General features: G+C 36.4%; 1 protein-coding gene across 3 annotated transcripts in view; it reads left to right on the top strand.

The window, feature by feature from the left end:
• The window catches only part of LOC107488787 (AMSH-like ubiquitin thioesterase 2), a 44,567-nt gene that overhangs the window by 13,361 nt on the left and 9,624 nt on the right, over nt 1-21,582 (top strand). For 2 of the 3 annotated variants that reach the window (XM_052262216.1, XM_052262215.1), the window contains one exon: nt 19,304-19,457. The exons of the other annotated variant lie outside the window; for it this stretch is intronic. In XM_052262216.1, coding sequence (XP_052118176.1) covers nt 19,304-19,442 — 139 coding nt within the window. In that variant the 3' untranslated portion in view covers nt 19,443-19,457. Of the gene's footprint in view, nt 1-19,303; nt 19,458-21,582 lie in introns of those variants that run through there. 3 annotated transcript variants of the gene reach the window in all.

Raw genomic sequence — 21,582 nt, forward strand, 5'->3', positions numbered from 1 at the left:
CAAGTAATAATTAACAAAGATTCGCAAATAAACTACATACCAGCCTGCTCTTTGTCTTCATGAAAGTCGCCAACCCACCGGTATACTTCGACGACCTCGGCGAAGCCTTGTTAGTTCTGTTTGTCGTACGATGATACTTGAATCCCTCATCAGTACTTATGCTATTTTTAAAAAGCACAAACTATCAGCAAGTTCACCGAGTCATCTCAAGTAATACTACGGGAGTAGATTATTGTTCTCATGAGGATCAACGGATTAAGCAAGTAATAGTCAAGTGATTATTCTAGTCAGACAAGCACAAACTTAGGGTTTCATTAGCAAATAGCATGAAAATAGAGAATTAAACCAGAGTAAACTAAAATTGGTTGAGAAAGTAATGTGATTAAGAGAGTTAAGGCTTTAGAGATGTTGAGATTTCTGAAAAAATGCTTTTCACTCTCTACGTTGATTATGCAAAGATGTATCTATGGCAAATCATAAATAATCAAACTCCAATTTCTTGGTAATTCAATTTTTCTAATCATAATTCATAATCAATTATCAGTTTCTTGATTAATCATTGTGACAAGAGGTTATGAAGGTTGTAGAAGGCTTAGAGAAGGGGGTTAAATCTATGACCTTATTTTGTGTTATTGAAATAACCATTTAAAACAAACTTTCAATTCTGATTCTATTTGAACTCAACAGCGAAAAATTTATGAGGCAATTTATTTTTGTCTCATAAATATCAGAAAACAGAATAGAGCAGGGAAGAGAGAAGCTGACACCATCATGTATCCTGGTTCAGTTACTTTGTACAATGCAACCTACATCCAGTCTCCACCACAACAGTGGTGGAATTTCCACTATAGTTAAAGTATTACATACACCAATTCCACAGGATTGACACAATCCTTTCACTCTCAAGTTCTAACCTAACTTGACTTGGTTATACTAATACCTAACTATTCACTCTTAGTGCTCACCCAACTAAGAAAGGGGTACCTTACATGTACAAGATACAAGACATATACTTAACCTAAAAAAATATGAAATTAACTCTAGACTTTTCACTCATGTGTATCTCTCTGCCTTTTTTTCCTCTTAGGCTCTTTCAATGACTCACTCATTCAGCCTTTTACCTCAAGAAATTACAGAAAGATAAACATTGAAAAGAAAAATACAATCTGTAAAACAAGAAGGAGATTGACTCTTCAACAGCCTCTTTGCTATGTGATAAACCACATTAGCTAGCCTCTGATTTAGTTCTTCATTTTGGTGGAATGCTCCTTTGACTAGGAAACACTGTCCAAGTAAGTGAACTTCTTCAGAGAGCTCTTCTCAGAACATAAGCTTCAACACTCTGGTTTTCTCTCCTTGGCATCTTAATGGTGAACCAACTTCTTTTGTATTTCCTTGCATGTTGCTAAGTTGCTTTCTCCTAGGTCAACTCTCAAGTTTTGTGCTTCACCAACCCACCTTCTCACTTTTTCCCATTAATCCTCAAAATAAGAACTTTGGTTCTGACCTTCTCTTGTTGACCGAAAGCCACAGAACAGCAGAAATATATATCTTCAATTGTAAACCCAGATCTTGGCCATTGAAATCAACTTGGTTTCCAAGACACATTTGTGACTGTAGATGCACAGCAGTGGGAGCAGAGATCATCTTTCCCATGTATCTCAGAATGGATAGGCAGAACGTCAAAGATAAAGAGAAGAAGATATGATGCATGTATAAGGAAATGAAATCAACTTTTAGCTTCTGACTTCTTGATGCAGTTTGATGTGGATGATTAGACTTTAGCCTTTCTGCTTAACCTTCTCTTTCTTGCTTCTTTGGTGAATAACTTAGGGACTAAGCATTCTCTCTCTCTCTGATTTCTGACCAAGATGAAAAAGTGAACATTGCTTTTGGTGTGAGAGCAAATTGGAGGGATCAGCTTGGAGTGATGGATACGGGCTTGAATTGGTTTTGATTTATGCAACCCGCTTGATTTTTTTGGCCCATCTGACTTCATTTCTTTGATTCCTTTTGGCTATTGTTGTTTTTTGTAGCTTACCGGCCTTGTTTATATTTTCCATTCAATTAGGCTGCTGCTTTGTATTGATTTTTGGCCTGCATCACTCAATCAAAATAATCAACACTAATTGAGTAATTAGCCCAATAATTTAATGTTTGTCATCATCAATTATATTAGTTAATTTCTTAACTCAACAATCTCTCCCTTGATGACAAACATACTTAATCATTAACCAAAAGGAATTGAATTTGAATTAAGTTGAGAAACTTGCCTTTGATTTTTGTTACTTGCTTTTGTGTTGCTCCCCCTTTCCTTTTCAAGAGTAGCTCCCCCTTTCCTTTTCAAGAGTAGCTCCCCCTTGATTTACGCACTTTTCTTCCTTCCTGTTTATTATTCTTATAGAGAATATAAAAGGAGCTACACATAATTCTATTTGATTAAGGGAGTTTATACAACCCACAACATATGAAAGCAAGTTCCAATTCTCATGTCAATACATTCACTACAGCAGCACAGTTTGCAAATCAAATTTTTATGCCCAAAACTAACAGCAGCAGTAATAAGACAAAATTCACAATTAAAATCACAAAAAATCAATAGCAGCAATTAAATTCAGCACAGCTATTACTCCCCCTTTCGTCATCAAGGGTGGAGCATAGTCAACATCAAGTAAAGTCTGCACCTTGACACCTTCAGGAAAGTGTTAATGCATAGTCTAAAAACACTTAATTAAGTCAAAGTAAATGCAGAAGTTGTTAAGGTATTACAGTCATCTGAAATAACAAAAGTAGTTCAAAAGTAACAAAAGAAACAGGATTCATGAGACAAAAGTGAGCAGACAGCAGCAGCTTCATGAGACAAATCTAGGCATCTAAACCAGTTCTCTCCGAATCATCTTCCTCTTCAGCATCAGTGGCAGGATCTTCATCTTGTTGAAGATTATCAATGAACTTCATAAATACAGCCACTCTATCCCTTGATTTCCAGAGGAAATTCTCATGCTTGATTGCTAGCTTCCTTTGTTCCTTACTCATGGCAATCATGTGATTAGATTGGGAGACAAACTCCTGGACTACATCTTTGACAACATTAAGCAGACCTCCCTTTAGATATGAATGTCTATTTTCATAATCCTCATTGGACAAGTCAACACCAAAATGCTCAAATATACAAGTTAGAAACATGCCATAAGGAAGGGCTTTGTCTTTCTCACTTCTAACAGAGTCAAACATGTATCTAACCATCAAATAAGCAAAAGAAATTTTTGTTTTGGTGAGCAAGGAATATAAGATAAGAGAGTCAGTATAAGAAACCCTTTGATGTGAACCACTTTGAGGAAGAATGATGTGGTTGAAAATTCGGTGCAACTGAGCACATTCATATCCTAGGGCTTTGTGAGTGGGTGTAATGCCATCAATCAAGGAAACATGTTCACAAATATGAGCCAAAACATCATTGTAAGAAATACCAACTCCTTCATCCCACTTAACAGAGGTATAAGCACAAACCCGAACATCAGTATATTTCAAAGAATCACTGATGGTTTCATTATTTAAAACAATATCTCGGCCTTTGACATAAGAATGTACACTGTCCTCATGATATGTCATGTTAGCATAAAACTCTTTGACCAAAAGAGGATACACAGGCTTTTTAATGTTAAAATAGTGATTCCAGTCTAAAAATTTCAAATTTTCAACATATTGAAAACCTTTCTTTTTTAGGTTTGGAAAATCAGCAAGAAAAGAGGGACACAGGGTACAGTACTTAATAACACCTTCATAAAAAGTCATTGTTCATAGCAGACCTAAATCTATGAGGATTATAGTTGGAGTGAGATGTCATGAAGTGGGATTTATGAGTAAAAAGATCAATGTCTAGTTCTCTTATAGATTTGAGAGGGAGACGAGGTTTACCTCTTTGAGAATGCACAGGAACAGACCTTGTCTTAGGTTGTGTGGGCTCAGAGGTAGGTTCAGGTGCTGCTGGTCGTTTCCCTTTCGATGAACTCGGCTTCGACGACCCAGGTTTGGATGGAGGTTCCTTTAGAGGTGGCGTTGGCTTGGCTGAGGGAGTGAACCTTGATGGGTTCTTGGTACGAGCCATTGGATTAGACCGAGGAGGTGAGGTAGGAGGAAAAGGAGAAGGAGTGAAGGTTCGGTCCTGAGAACGAGTTGAGGGTTTTGGTCTTGCTGAAAGTTTGTAAATCTTTTCAGGTGGTGGCTGTTGTGAAATAACTTTCTTCCTCATTTGGGTGGTTTCTGAATATTGAAGGAAGAGAAGCAGTAAAGGTAGTGGGGAGAAACCGAAGGGTTGGAGGAGTTATGGAGGGAGAAGAAGAAGTGTTGGTAATCGTACCCAAACGAAAGTTTCTCAAACCATGCAACTGCATCACCACTGATTTCACTTAAAGGGACTTGACATCATAAAGAGAAAGATTTTATTTTATTTAAAAAATAAAACAGGAAATTAATTTTAAAATTTAAAAATCTTTTTGACTTAAAAAATGATTAAACCAAAATGAAATATTTTTGGACTTTAATGACAAAAAAATAAACTGGAGCACACAAGGCAACAAAAAAAAGCAAGAAAAAGTATGTAGCATTCATATTGGGCCCAGAGGTGGTTTGGATTAATAAAACATATTGGACCACCCATAATTTGATTTTTGAGGTTGGCCCAGATAACTCTGCACTAGTAACAAGACCTGAGAACGCTGATTGATGAGAAGGTTCTTCATTTACCCAGAATTGTCTCATACCTGTTTATGAGACAAAAACTCCAACAAACACATAAGCAACTTAATAAAGAATCATAGCTTAAAATTCCTAGACTAGTCCTAAGCATACAGAATCTGTCCTCAGCTAGTGATTTTGTGAAAATATCTGCTAATTGCTCCTCTGATTTACCAAATTGAATGCTAATATCCCCTTTTTAAACATGTTCTTTTATTAAATGAAATTTCACTTCAATATGCTTAATCTTAGAGTGCAAAATTGGATTTTTAGAAATATTAATGACACTCATATTATCACACAACAAGAGAATATTTTCAGCATTTAATTTGTAATCAGCAAGATGTGTTTTTAACCACATGAGCTGAGAACAACAAGAAGAAGCAGCTATATACTCAGCCTCAGCAGTGGATAAAGCTACTGTTGGCTACTTCTTACTTGACCAAACATGCAAGGACTTTCCAAGGAAGTAACATAAGTCTGATGTGCTCCTTCTATCAAATCTATCACCGGCAAAATCAGCATCACAATAACCATCTGCAGAAAAATTATCAATCTTAGGATACCAAAGACCAAAATTGGATGTGCCATGAATATATCTAATTATCCTCTTAACTACAGAAAGATGAGACTCTTTTGGTTTAGATTGAAATCTTGAACACATTCCAACACTTTGCACAATATCAGGTCTAGAGGAAGTTAAGTACATAAGAGAGCTAATCATTCCTCTATACCTAGTCTCATCTGCATCTTTCTCAGTTTCTTCCTTGTCTAATTTTAAGTTAGGGTGCATGGGAGTTCCCATGAGTTTGGCATTTTTCATACCAAATTTCTTAACTAGTTCCTTGGCATACTTCTCTTGATGAATGAAAATACCATTTTCAGTTTGTTTAATTTGTAGCCCAAGAAAAAAAATTAAGTTCACCCATCATACTCATGTCAAATTCACTTATCATGAGTTTTCCAAATTCAGTACGAATGGATTCATTTCCTGATCCAAAAATAATGTCATCAACATATATTTGGACTAGAATGAAAGAATCATTAGAATTCTTGATAAATAAAGTAGTGTCTGTGGTGCCTCTTTGAAAACCATTTTTCAAAAGAAAAGTGCTAAGTTTCTCATACCAAGCTCTAGGAGCTTGTCTCAAACCATAAAGAGCTTTTAATAGTTTGAAAGCATGGTTGGAAAATTCTTTATTTTCAAAACCTGGTGGCTGCTCCACATACACTTCCCTATTTATCACACCATTTAAAAATGCACATTTAACATCCATTTGATATAATTTAAAACGACAAAAGGCAGCATAAGCTAAGAGAAGTCTTATGGCTTTCATTCGGGCAACAGGGGCAAAGGATTCATCAGTCTATTCCTTCTTCTTGGTCATATTCTTGTGCCACTAGCCTTGCTTTGTTTCTTGCAATGCTACCATCCTCTCATAGCTTGTTCCGAAAAATCCACTTAGTGCCAGTCACTTTCTTTTCATTAGGCCTTGAATCCAATGTCCAAACTTGGTTCTTCTCAAACTCAAGAAGCTCATCTTCCATTGCCTTCACCCAAGAAGGGTCATCAAGGACTTCCTTGATATTTTGAGGCTCCATTGAGATAGAAGGGCAATGTTTGTTCCTTCATTTGCCTTCCTAGTTGAAGACCGAGTTTTAACCCCATGAGAGACATCCCCAATGACAAATTCCTCAGGATAATTCTTCAAGAATCTCCATTCACGAGGTCTGGTGGACTTGGAGGCAAATTCAGTTACCAAGGATTCTGGGGGCTGCTGGTTTCAGGATCTCCTTCACATTCATGAGACAAAATGGAATTGTCTCTCAAATTTTTAGCCATTGCAGTTTCTAGTTCAACTTGTCCATAATTTCCACTTTCATGATTTTATGCCATTCCATCATCCTTTTGAGCTTGATTCCCTGCATCACAGTCTTCCAAAATACTTTGCACCAAGTTAGTATCACAAAATGTAACATGTATGAACTCCTCAATAATCCTGACATCTTGATGGTAAACTCTATATGCTTTACTAGTTGTGGAATATCCTACAAATAGGCACTCATACGCCTTTGGATCAAATTTTCCCAAATTATCTTTGTTATTAAGAACAAAACATTTATATCCAAAGATGTACAAGTAGTCCAAGTTTGGTGGGTAACCTTTCCAAAGTTCATAAGGGATTTTCTTCAAAAATTTCCTTATGATAGTTCTATTCAAAATGTGGCAAGTTGCGTTAACTGCTTCAGCCCAAAGGAATTTTTGAACATTGCTCTCACAAAGCATGACTCTTGTCATTTCTTGAATACTTCTATTTCTTCTTTTCACGACACCATTTTGTTGGGGTGTCCTTGGACAAGAGTTGTGAGATATTCTAAATTCTTCACAAAAGGATTCAAAGAAAATGTTTTCAAATTCGGTTCCATGATCACTTCTTATAGAAGAGATCTTTAAATCCTTTTCATTTTGAATTTTCTTTGCAAAAGATTTCAAAGGCCGAAAAGGCTTCATTTTTTTATGCAAGAAATAAAACCCAACCAAACCTAGAATAGTCACCCACATTCACTAAACCATAATGTTTACCACCTAGGCTTTGAGTTCTTGTTGGACCAAACAAATTAATATGTAGCAATTCAAGTGGTCTTTTAGTAGAGATGTCTTCCTTTGGTTTAAATGAACTTTTTGTTTGTTTTCCCATTTGGCAAGCATCACAAGTGATGTCTTTGTCAAACCTTATCAAAGGAAGACCTCTTACTAACCCTTTCTTCACAAGTTTGTTTATTTGAAACATACTTGCATGGCCCAATCTCTTGTGCCATAGCCACTTTTCAGATTCTTTAGAATGAAGTAAGCTACATGTTGATCCTTTAGTTCATCAAGGGTAAGTCCATACACATTATTACATCGCTTGGCAACAAAAAGCACTTCATTGGTTGTTTTCATTTACAACACAATATTCAAGTCTTTTGAAAGTCACTAAATATCCTAAATCACACAACTGACTTATACTCAAAAGATTGTGCTTCTAGCCACTTACCAAAAGGATATCATCAATGAAAGTAGAGTGATTATTACCTACTTTTTCAACAGTAACTATTTTACCTTTTTCATCATCTCCAAAGGTCACAAAACCTCCATCATATTTGTTTAGTTTGATGAAGTAAGTTGACCTTCCAGTCATGTGCCTTGAGCATCCACTATCCAAGTACCACCATATCCCTTTTGTTCTTGGATGATAGGCAAATTTGTATTAAAAACTTCAAGTAACCTTAGATATCGAAATTAATTTGGATCCTTTGAAGTTAATCTATCTTGGTTGCTCAAGTGCATTGAAATCACAAACAACATTGTAAATTTGGTTTCCCACAATTCTCTTTTCAATGAAACATTGTGAATGTGAGTGACCAAATTTTTTGCAATTAAAGCAGTGATTTTTTGATGCATATTGCTGAAATTGAGGTGATTTATTTTGCTGGAAATGATTATGGGGCTGAAATTTTCTGGTTTTTGGAAGAGGTGCATTTCTTTTGACAAGCTGATTTTTGTTCTAATTGTTCCTCTTTGCAAAGGCATTTGCATCATCATTTTTGAAAACTTTTGGACTTTTTGAATATGAGATTTTGTTGTAAAATGGTGGTTTTTTGAAAGCAAACTCATTATTCGAAATGTATCCTAAACATGACCTATATGAAGTATGCTCGGTTCTTGGTGAAGGCTCAGTTTCACTGGTGTAGACTTCATCAAATTTCTCCTCAAGTGTGGGAACATATCCAATACCAGATTTGTTGGATGTGGATTTAGTATTTGATGAAGAAGCCACAAATTTCATAGATAAATCATTAAAAAACTACACTTTTCTTGGTTACATAACCTAAACCAGATTTTTCAAACAATGGTCTTTGACTTGCAAGCAATTTATCCAAGTAACTAGAACTTTGAGCAAATTTTGCTAATTCCCCATTCAGCCTTTTAATCATTTCATTTAATCTTTTATTTTCAGAAATAAGCTCTTGAGAAGGATCCATAATGTGCTTTCCTTTAAGTTTTTTCAAGTTCAGATTTTAGAAATCTGTTTTCTTCGATAATATCAAAAGCACATTCAGTTTCCTTCACCTTTTCTCTCAAAAAATCATTTTCAGCTTTTAATACATCTTTTTCAGATACGCATTTATTGTACTTATCCAACAGTTTTGAGGTGTTTAGTGTAAGATAATCAATTATAGCATGTAAATCATTTATAGACAAGTCATAGTAATTTACCTCATCAAGATGATTATTTCCAGCCATGAAGCAGATTTTATCTTCACCTTCAGAATCTTCTTCCTCATTTGAGTCGTTCTCAAGATCTTCCCAAGCTGACATGAGCACTCTCTTATTTTCTTTCTTCCCTTTGCCCTCCTTCTTGTGCTTTGGACAGTATAGCTTGAAATGTCCAGCCTCTTTGCAATAATGACAAGTTTTCTTGCTCAAGTCCATCTTGTGTTCCTTTGAGCTTGAACCCTTGCACCTGCCCTTATTCTTCATCATCCTTTTAAATCTCCTAACAAAAAATATAAGCTTATCATCTGAAATACCATCACTAGACTCACTCTCTTTTGATTCTATTTTTGACTTAAGGGCTATTCCCTTTTTCTTTGAGTCCGGGTTTGTGTGTGTGGTTTCATAGGCAAGGAGTTTTCCTCTCAGCACATCATAGGTTATAGGGCTTAGGTTATTGCTCTCGACTAGGGTTTGTTCTGAGTAGTTTATACCCATAGCATTAAGGTTGTTGATTATGATTAAGAATCTCTCAAACACTTCATCAATGCTTTCTCCATCATTCATATTAAACATCTCGTACTCTTTTCGCAGCATATCAATTCTCGTTTCTTTGACCTGTTTAGTGCCTTCATGTGTAACCTGGAGTTTTTCCCAGATTTCTTTGGCTGTCTTGCATCTAGACACCTTTCGGTACTCTTCAAAGCTGATAGCACAGTGAAGAAGGTTGATGGCTTTAGCATTCAGCTCCATCTTTTTCTTGTCGTCTTCATTCCATTTAGCTTCTTCTTTTGGAGCCACTACTCCATCAGCACTTGTTTTTGTTGGAATCTTGGGACCACTCACAAAAATCTTTCATATGTTGTAGTCAATGGATTGGATGAAGATTCTCATCCTCTCTTTCCAGTAGGCATAGTTCTCCCCATTGAAAAAGGGTAGCCTGTTGTTTGACTGGCCTTCAGTTAGAGTGTAGGCAAGTGTGGTTGTGGCCAAGTTGTTCGCCATTGGACCTTTGCTCCAAGCAGTAAAACTTTATTCTTGAGACCTTAGCTCTTGATACCAATTGAAGGTTGTAGAAGGCTTAGAGAAAGGAGGGGTTGAATCTATGACCTTTTTCTGTGTTATTGAAATAATCATTTAAAATAAACTTTCAATTATGATTCTATTTGAACTCAGCAGCGGAAAAATTATGAGACAATTTATTTTTATCTCATGAATATCAGAAAACAGAACAGAGCAGGGAAGAGAGAAGCTGACACCATCATGTATCCTGGTTCAGTTGTTTTGTGCAATGCAACCTACATCCAGTTCCACCACAACAGTGGTGGAAGTTTTACTATAGTTAAAGTATTACATACACTAATTCCAGAGGATTGACACAATTCTTTCACTCTCAAGTTCTAACCTAACTTGACTTGGTTATGCTAATACCTAACTATTCACTCTTAGTGCTCACCCAACTAAGAAAAGGGTACCTCACATGTGCAAGATACAAGACACAGACTTAACCTAAAAAAATCTAAAATTAACTCTAGGCTTTTCACTTATATGTATCTCTCTGTTTTTTTTTTTCTCTTAGGCTCTTTCAATGACTCACTCATTCAGCCTTTTACCTCAAGAAATTACAGAAAGATAAATATTGAAAAGAAAAATACAATCTATAAAACATGAAGGAGATTGACTCTTCAACAGCCTCTTTGCTATGTGATAAACCAGATTAGCTAGCCTCTGATTCAGTTATTCATTCTGGCATAATGTTCCTTTGACTAGGAAACACTGTCCAAGTAGATGAACTTCTTCAGAGAGCTCTTCTCAGAACATAAGCTTCAACACTCTGGTTTTCTCTCCTTGGCTTCTTAATGGTGAACCAACTTCTTTTGTATCTCCTTGCATGTTGCTGAGTTGCTTTCTTCTAAGTCAACTCTTGAGCTTTGTGCTTCACCAACCCACCTTCTCATTTTTTCCCATTAATCCTCAAAATAGAAACTTTGGTTCTGACCTTCTCTTGTTGACCAAAAGTCACAGAACAATAGAAACATATATCTTCAATGGTAAACCTAGATCTTAGCCATTGAAAACAACTTGGTCCCCAAGACACACTTGTGACCGTAGATGCACAGCAGTGGGAGAAGATATCATCTTTCCCATGTATCTCAGAATGGATAGGCAAAACATTGAAGATGAAGAGAAGAAGATATGATGCATGTATAAGGAAATGAAATCACCTTTTAGCTTTTGAATTCTTGAGGCAGTTTGATGTGGGTGATTAGACTTTAGCCTTTCTGCTTAACCTTCTCTTTCTTGCTTCTTTGGTGAGCAACTTAGGGACTAAGCATTCTCTCTCTCTCTGATTTCTGACCAAGATGAAAAGTGAACGTTGCTTTTGGTGTGAGAGCAAATTGGAGGGATCAGCTTGGAGTGATGGATACGGGCTTGGATTGGTTTTGATTCATGCAACCCGTTTGATTTCCTTGGCCTATCTGACTTCATTTCTTTGATTCTTTTGGGCTGTTGTTATTTTTGGAGGCTTACCTGCCTTGTTTATATTTTCCATTCAATTGGGCTGCTACTTTGTATTGATTTTTGGCCTTCATCACTTAATCAAAATAATCAACACTAATTGGGTAATTAGTCCAATAATTTAATATTTATCATCATCAATTATATTAGTTAATTTCTTAACTCAACAGGTTAAGAACGTTCACTGATTTAAAAATCACACAATTCTCAGGAACCAAACTTGGTTGATTAGATGTCACTTATCAAATCCGAAGAATCATGAGAAGAAGTTTTCAAACTTAATTCAATTAATTAATTTTTCCAAGATATTATGATAATTCAAGTCAGAAGAGAATTGTTTTTCAACACATTCAAATTCTTTAGATGAAGAACGAAAACTCTTCTTGAAAAAAACATCAATGCATTACTCAAAGTAGAAAAACTATAACATTAGTCCGAATTAACAGAGCTCCTAACCTTAACCGAGAAGATTAGTTACTCATGCTAAACTTCAAAATCAAAAAAAAGTATGAAAATGGTAAAAAGGTCTCCCCCCCGGGAAGAAAGTTTTTTAGGATACCTTATATATTAAACCTAAAACAAAACCTATACATTAAATGTAGACTTAATTAAAATGAAACCAAATAAAATCTTCTGCAATTATCTTCAAATCTCTCAGTGATTCAGGTCCGTGATGTGATGATTCAATCGTTGACTTGGTGCTTCAATATGGGCTTCAGGAGAGCTTTTTCTCAGCATATTAACTTGGGCCTTTGGGCGTGTGGCACGCCAACTTATTGGCGTGTTGCACGCCTTTCAATCTTGGCACCGCTGGGAGCAGCCCTTGGCGTGTGGCATGCCCCTTCCATGGCGTGTTATACGCCAAAATGTTTTAGTCCCCTGGAAGCTCCCTTCTTGTGCGTGTGGTAGGCCCAACCTTGGCGTGTTGCACGCCAACTTTTGTCATTGTGGAAGCCTCGAAGTCGTGTTACAATGTTACACCCTTGTATATGAGCATGTGGCACACCCATGGTGCCTGGGAGGTGCAATTCACGTTGCATAGCTAGTATCTTGAAATAGGATTATGCATACCCATTTCTATGCATACACATGATTTGACAAATTTCGCACTTGTGCGTACGTATAAGAATGCATACGCATAACCTAGCAAAGTTTTAAGACTTATGTGTAAGCACGATTGCTCCTTCGAAGGTGTGCCAAAATGACACGCCCCTTCACCTTGGTGTGTTGCACGCCGAAAACTTTGGCCTTCTAGGGGCCATTTTTCTGTGCATGTGGCACGCCCACTTCTTTGGCGTGTTGTACGTCCACATTTTTCTTGATTTGTCTTGGGTGTGAGCCTTTGGAGTGTTGGCCTAGCGTGCCACGCTTTTGCATTGGCGTGTGGCACGTTGGGTTCTTGAATTGTCTTTGAATCTTTTTCACTGGGCGTGTGACACGCCCATTGTTTGGTGTGTTGCACGCCGGCTTCAAAATCACCCATAGGAGGAGTTGATTTGGGCGTATGGCACGCCCATGTACTTGGCATGTTGCACGCCCAATTGGTGCAAATTTTGGCTCCTTGGATTCTTAACCCAACATGCCACGCCCCTATGCTGGCGTGTTGCACGCCAGGTCCTCTGCTGTGGCTTGTATGGGCGTGTTGCACACCAGTTCTCTGTTTTATGGAGAATGCTTTTCTGGTTACTTTCCTTTGCTTGTGCTTCGCTTCTCTTTTTCTATCATTCTCCTACAATTAACGAGAAATCAAAGCACTCAAAGTACTAATAAAATAACTTTAAAAATAACATAATAACCAAGTAGAAAGTCATCAATTTTCTCTAAGAATTACCAAAGAAAAGTACTTAATATGCCCATGAATCAAGTACTAAAATGGACATCCAGTTCCTTCTTAAGATATGAACAGAGCCAAATTGTGAGGTAGTTGCGCCCCTAACGAATATCCTGCATCATCTGCTGAAGTCGCCTAACTATTTGGTGGTCGTAGATTTTTCTGATCAAGATATCATGTTCCCAATTCCATATAAATTTTTTTTCTGCACAAAGTAATTCAATAATATTAGTTAGTAAAAAAATACAGTAATTCAACAACATTGGGTTCTTACCACCTACTGCTGAAACCATCACTCTCTAGTCTCAACAGGGATCTTCGGGTAGCTCGGCCATGGGTTGTTGTACATGGACTTAATTACATTGAAAATCTCTTATGTACATGCATTGTTGTTTGGTACAAACCTATCAATGAAAAACTTAAGATTATCAAACACATAAAAATACATAAAATTTAACAAATTCAAAATAGATTACGGATAAAAGATATTAAATTAGTATGTACTTACACTTGCATTCCATCAGGCCAAATCCTCATTCGTATAACGGACAGTGGTGGAGGGGCATCTGGCTGGGACGCGTTTGAGGAATACTCACCGCGGGCTCTGTCGCTAGAACTGTAAGGGGCGGAGGAGGTATAGCAGAAGGAGCTACGTAGTTTATGTTCGAGACCATGATGAACTACTAGTCCACTGGACCAACCTGTGATGTCACAAGGGTCGACGAGATAGTTGAGGCAGATAGTGATAACTGAGTAGCCTGGGGATCCAATGGAAACCCTCCCTCTACCACGAGTATGAGACCCACCCGTTTTACCTCTGTTACCTGCCGTCATGCCTGCAAAGAGAATATATTATTAACACTAATAAGCATATATACAACACAAATCCTTCAACATTTATATTATTTCAAAAAAAGACATAATCTCTACTGAAATTAGACATATATCCATCTTTACAGTTTCCACAATTTCAATCAACCTTAATCCATAGTATCAATCAAAACTCAATTAAATTCGCAATATTTTCAGCAAAATATATTAACTTGTTTATACATTGAAAAGACAACATTTTTGTTTGAGTTATCCTCAGAAATTTCAACAAATAATTGTTATACATGTTCATCCAATAATCATGAGGTTTATTTTGCAATAATAACTTTATAATATATTAGTTCATATTAATTTGTAATAGTTTCATAATTCCTATGCATTCATATAGATTACCATAATGAATACTCAACTAAAACTAATCCTTTATGTTCTCATTAATTCATAGAAGTTATTATATTGCATAAATTGCAAGACACAAGTACTAGCACATATAACATATGATGATTTAGGTATATATAATATTAATTTTATATCTTCAAATATCATAAGCAAGTAAATTAAACTTAATAGCTGAAATAATTTTTGGTATACTCATATAGAAAATGCTAATTATTAATTATTTCGGCATTAATAAGAGAATTTACCTTCAATAGCCTAATCTCACCCAACACTAAACATGAAGTCTCCACCCTAAATAACATTCCATTCTTCTAAGAAATACAATTAGCATATGATAACCTATGATAACCAATTTCACTTACTAACTACAAATTAACATATAACTAAATCCTAAATTAACTTAAATAAAAAAAAAAGTCACGAACAAAGAGGGAGAGAAGGAGCCACGATTGATGGAGGGAATAGAAGGAAAGGACTGGTTTCAGTGAGGGATAAAAGAGGCAGCGATAAGAGGCACCGGCGGCGGCGGCGCTGATGGAGCGGCGGGGAGAGGAGAGGGTTAGAGAGAGTGTGGGAGAAGAGAGGTTAGAGAGAGAGATGTGGATTTCAAAATGAATGGAGAGAGGGTTCGCGCTTCGAATTTTAGGGCCCATTACTGTCAGATTTACTAGCGGATAAATCTGATGGTAACGTATTGCAGGTCACCAAAATGCAGCGTTCCACTAATTGAGTTTATCGGCAAAAAAATTGCCGGTAAATCCCACACTATATTTCGCACCAACTTTTTTCGTTTTTTCTCCAATTATTACCGACGAATTTACCATCAGTAAAGCATGCCTGCTTCTATTTGTGACCACGCTTTGGTAATTGTGACATCTAAAATGTGGCCAAATCTCTAATCAATCGTTACCCATATAAAAGCGTGGTCATTGATCCCTTTATGCCACATTTTTGAAGAGTGACAAGAAAAAAGCGTGCCAACAGAACTTTGTTTATTGTAGTGAATGCACACTACAAGAAAAATACCAAGTATCATCAGATTACCGTCAGAAAAATGAATACAATCCAACGGTAATATAATTACCACCGGATTTACTGTTGGAAATAATCAGCTCGAAAAACCAATTGGTAACCGTCGGATGAATCCGACGGTATTGTTGGCGCCAAAAAATGTTTTTTTCGTGCACTATTTTCGTCGGACTATTCCGACGGTAATGTCAATCTTTTTTAAAAAATTAAAATGAATGATCAATTTTAATTTTAAATATAAATTCTTTTTCACACAATTGGTGATCCATTCATAAATAATGAAAAACTATTATTTAAAATAAATAATAAAATGTTAAAATAAATTAAAAGTTAAGTACATCAAATAATACAATCAAACAATAAAATAAAAAATTAATAATTACAAATCCAGGTAGTCGTTGTCATCGTTGGTCTCGTGACCTTGAGTCGGCGGTGCAAAATGTAGTAATGTCTGTATACCACCAGTAGCACCGCTGCCACCAGCAACAGTGCTGCCACCAGCAAGGTCGATGCCAGCGGCGTGCATCTGGGCCTGATACACCTCCATCTGAGTCTCCATACGCTACATCCGCTCCTGCCATTCAAGCCTGAGCTCATCCATAGATGTCACGTAGGTGAGGATCTCCTAATATCTCTCTCAATAATAGTTAAGTTTCTGAGCCTGCTGCGAAAGGCTGCATTGAAGCTCCTGTGCCTGCAACTTCAAATTCACACCTTCCTTGGGCTCGACGGCTCGACTGGTGGTGGAGCCTCATGATGGCCTCAACGTGGAGGTACGGAGGTTGCTGGCGAAAAACGACCACATCCTGTATACGTGGTTCTTAGACAGTGCTGATGCGGTCTCACGCCAAATCGCATCGAGATTGACGGCTGAAGCTGTGGAGCCATCGGTGGCATCCTTCCCACCTTGCTGAGACTGCTGAGTCGCGACTTCTAGTCTCTGTGTATAGAACTCTTGTGTAATTAATACAAGTTATTGTGATTAGTACGATAGATATACAGTTAATCTCTAATAATTTTATAGCAGAAGATAATCAGATGTTTGTTTACTCACATAATGGTCTTGAGACCGCTGATCAACAAATGTCTTTTTGTTCTCCTTTAGCGTAGGTGTGTACTTGAACGTCTCTGCTAACGTCGTCTCGTGATCCAACGACTTCGACTACACATGTTGCATTGAAATGATATGATTAAGATGCATAGTAATGATATGCAGAAGAATACAACTAAGTTATTAACAAAATTAAAGTCACTTTACTTACCATCCTAACCTTAGTCTTTATGAAGGTTACTGAGCTACCAGTATACTTGGACGATCTAGCTGAGGCCCTATTAGCTCTGTTGGTAAGACGCCGATTCCGAAATCGCTCATCGGTCTCCCAATGAACAAACAGAGACTTCTTTATGTCCGGTCAAAGCCACTGTGTCCGGTGGTCTCGCCGCTGACGAACATCATCCAGTATCTACTAGAGCCGTTGGCTCATTCTATGGTCGAATATATTCCTGTGCAATATCGATGGTAATCAAAGCTAAACTAAATTAAACTAAAATTAAACAATTATCAAACAATCTCAACAATAATTTCTCAGCAAAATAGTCATCAACACAGCAATTAACATAATTAGACAATTCTAAACACTTCAATAATTCAAAACCTAATGTATTGAATTTAACCTAACTTAATCAACCTAAATCCACTAAGATTAGAAAATTAAACTGAACTAATTTTAAAGCTGATTCAACATTAAAATTGAAATTCTAATCAAAACTAAACTAAATTAAACTAAAATTAGACAATTATCAAACAACCTCAGTAATAATTCCTCAGAAAAATAGTCATTAACACAACAATTAACACAATTAGACAATTCCAAACACTTTAATAATTCAAAACCTAATGTGTTGAATCTAACCTAACTTAATCAACCTAAATCCACTGAGATTGAAAAAAAAACTTAACTAACTTTGAAACTAATTCAACATTAAAATTAAAATTCTAATCAAAGAAAAACTAAATTAAACTAAAATTAAACAATTATCAAACAAATTCAGTAGCAATTTCTCAACAAAATAGCCATCAACGCAGCAATTAACACAATTAGATAATTTCAAACACATCAATAATTTGAAACCTAATGTATTGAATCTAACCTAACTTAATCAACCCAAATCTACTAAGATTAAAAAATTAAACTGAATTAACTTTAAAATTGATTTAAAATTAAAATTAAAATTCTAGACAAACTTAAACTAAAATTAAATAATTAATAAACAATCTTAGCAATAATTTCTCAACAAAACAGTCATCAACTCAGAAAATAACAAAATTAGAGAATTCCAGACACTACAACAATTCAAAACTAATGTATTGAATCTAACATAAATTAAAAATCAACCTAAATCCACTAAGATTAGAAAACTAAACTGAGCTAAATTTAAAACTGATTTAAAATTAAAATTGAAATTTTACTCAAACCTAAACTAAATTAAACTAAAATTAAAAAAATTGGAGAAGAGTTGCTCAAGAACCTATAATGAAGAACAGAATAGAAAATAAGGGAAGAGGTGGATGTTGCAGCCTTGGTCGTCAAAGTTGCGGTGGCCACAATTGATGGTGACGGCTGATGGTAGTGACGGCGAAGGAGAGAGAGAGAGTAGCATTATGAATATAAAAATAATTTTAGAATAAAATAAAAACTATAATTAAAAAGAAAAAGTAGCGTTACGAATATAAAAATAACATTATCATCTCTTTATACGCAGTACACTAAAGCTGTATTATTGAGGCTTTTTGTTTGGTTTGCAAATATAGAAACATTTTTAATTTTAATTGGGCATGGCATGTGAATGTAGCCGTATAATTGCAACCGAAAGATCCTATAAGATGTAGTGTGAAAATGTAAAAAGTTCGGGAAGGTTGCAATTGGTCAGTTTCTTATAGTGTTTTTTATTTCAAATATTTTTGAGAAAATGCTATTTTCCTCCTCTGCGAGATGTTAAAATGTCACTCCCTTTCCCTCTATTTTATGAATGTACATTTTCTTCCCTTCTAACTTTTAAAAAACCTCCTCTTTAATCCATTTTAATTTTTTTGTGTTAATAATGTTAACTTTATCCATTTTTTATGAAAAAAAATAAATTATTTTTTGAAAAAATATCCATTAACAAAATTTTTATTTTTTATCATTAAATTTTGCTTACCAAAATATCCTTTAATAAATTATTCTTTTACTAATTAAATTGTATTTTTAACGAAATATTTTTTATATAGATATCGAAAAATTAATAGTAAAATATAAACAAATTGTTAACAAAAATTTTGGTAAAATTATAATTTAATAATTAAAAAATTATTAAAGGGTATTTAAAAAAATAACATAATTATTAAATTTTTTAAAAATACAATTTAATTAATAAAAGAATAATTTATTAAAGGATATTTTGGCAAGCAAAATTTAATGATAAAAAATAAAATTTTTGTTAATGGATATTTTTTTAAAAAATAATTTATTTTTTTCATAAAAAATGGATAAAGTTAACATTATTAACACAAAAAATTTAAAATGGATTAAAGAGGAGGTTTTTTAAAAGTTAGAAGGGAGGAAAATGTACATTTATAAAATAGAGGGGAGGGGAGTGACATTTTAGCATCTCGCAGGGGAGGGGAGTGGCATTTTCTCAATATTTTTCTATTTCAGAGTGATTACTTCAAAAATATATACAGTGATGAAGATGGGAATCTCCTTCTCCCCTTCCATAGAAAATAACCAGAAGAAGAACCAAACAAAGTCGCTGATGTCAAATCTGCGTTTCGCATCTTATTGCTTCTCTTTTTAAATAGTAAATAACAGAGGACCGCAGGTCCCCATACGAATTATTATCAAGGGAGGAATTGCAATACAATTAATGATTTTTTTTATATATATATATATATATTTGTGCATGATGAGATGAATTTAGAGAGGTAAATTTCTGTGTGTTTCTATAGAGATGAGCGGGAAATTAAATGAAAAAAGCATGTAAGTTTGATGAAGTGATTTTGTTATAATGGTGTACCTTACCGATATCCTCGGCAATATCTCCCATTATCATCGGCCAACAACAACTATACGACCGAGAATAAATCCATTAATTCAAAATGAAACCGAGATCTTAGGATAAGATAACTCCTAAATCAAAACCTACTAACAATCACACCGAGCATAACTCGGGGGATTCAGCCTATTTAATTAGACGAACTTAACTCGCCAAACATAAGAAAAAAACACTAATTTCATTTACTCCTTGCTTCTCACTCTTTTCTTAACATTATTTCCTTTTTGTTAGTTTGTTACTCTGATAACTGACTTGAGCGTCGGAGTCCTTTTTTGCAGGATCCCCGCCGAGGTCAAAGGTTCACTGGAAAACGCTTCCGAATTATACTTCTGACGTCACACCAGCCATATCTCGGAGGCATATCCCGGACGGAACAATTGGCACCCACCGTGGGGCTCGATTTTTTCTTCACTTGAGATCATAACCCACACATATCTTGTGCTTTGACTTTTTTTTTCAGGAACTGAAGCATGACGGATCAATCGGGCACCCACTAGCAAGCAGGTCCCGACTTTGTAGCTGCGAATGCGGCATTACTGGCAGAAAACCAGCGGATGGCCGAACTATTGGCGGCCTTGCAAAACAAAGGTGAAAGGAAAAACGTTGACAAGGAAGCAAACATTGACCAGCAAAATGAACTCCAGTCAGAATCCAACGCCAAAACAGAGGAAAAGACCCCGAAGATCGGGAGAAGGCGAGCTAACCCCTTCTCTGAAGAGATCATGAGCTTCAAAATGCCTCAGAACTTTACGCTCCCTATGACACTGGTACCTTACAAAGGGATCGGAGACCCTAAGATTCATGTGACTAAATTTGAGTCCATGATGTTCCTCAATAGCGATTCCGATCCCATATTATGTCGTTCCTTTCCCACTTTTTTAGACGGTGCTGCTCTGTTGTGGTTTTCTAATTTGCCTGCAGGTTCAATAACAAGTTTCGATGACTTCTCCAAACTCTTCATCAACCAGTTCGCGGCCTCCAAGATTTATGTAAGAGACTCAGACTATCTCAGCACCATCAAACAAGGACCACACGAGAGCCTGAAGGACTATATGACTCGCTTCACAACGGCAGCAATGGAGATCCCCGACCTCAACCCGGAAGTTCAATTACATGCCATAAAGAGTGGTCTGCGCCCGGGAAATTTTCAAGAAGCAATTGCGGTTGCAAAGCCAAAAACGCTGGAGGAGTTTCGAGAAAAAGCGACCGGGCAAATCGAAATAGAGGAACTACGAGAAACTCGGAGGGGTGAACGGCAGCCGAACAAAAGAGACGAGGATAGGACAAACACCAAGGATTCAAAGAAGCCCTTCAGGCTGACGCCCAAATATGACTCCTATACCAAATTCAATACCAAAAGGGAAAACATCACTAAGGAAATATTACATAACAAATTGATCAAACCGCCGAGTAGAGCCAGCTCATATCAAGACCAGCGCTATGTAGACAAGTCCAAGCACTGCGCCTTCCACCAGAAGTTCGGCCACACAACCGACGAATGTGTGGTCGCAAAGGACCTCCTGGAAAGACTAGCAAGGCAAGGGCACCTAGACAAATACATCAGCAACAAAACAAGGGGAACTTCAGACGACCCTCATGACCGACGCCAGGAGCGAACGCAACACACCTCGGACGAAGCCAGAACCTTACCCCCACCAACGAGAGGGGTCATCAACTGCATCTCTGGGGGATTCGCAAGCGGAAGAAACACCAGTTCGGCACGAAAACGACGATACAGGGATATGCTGACCCTCCAGAGAACGACCAAGGTTTCGACGGTCAAACCAAGGATACCAACCATATATTTTGAACAAACAGACTGTCAAACTCACTCAGATATTCTAGACGACCCCGTCGTAATTTCTATCCAAGCTGGGGACCT

This window comes from Arachis duranensis, chromosome 5 (genome assembly GCF_000817695.3).
Source record: "Arachis duranensis cultivar V14167 chromosome 5, aradu.V14167.gnm2.J7QH, whole genome shotgun sequence".
NCBI classification, from domain to species: domain Eukaryota; kingdom Viridiplantae; phylum Streptophyta; class Magnoliopsida; order Fabales; family Fabaceae; genus Arachis; species Arachis duranensis.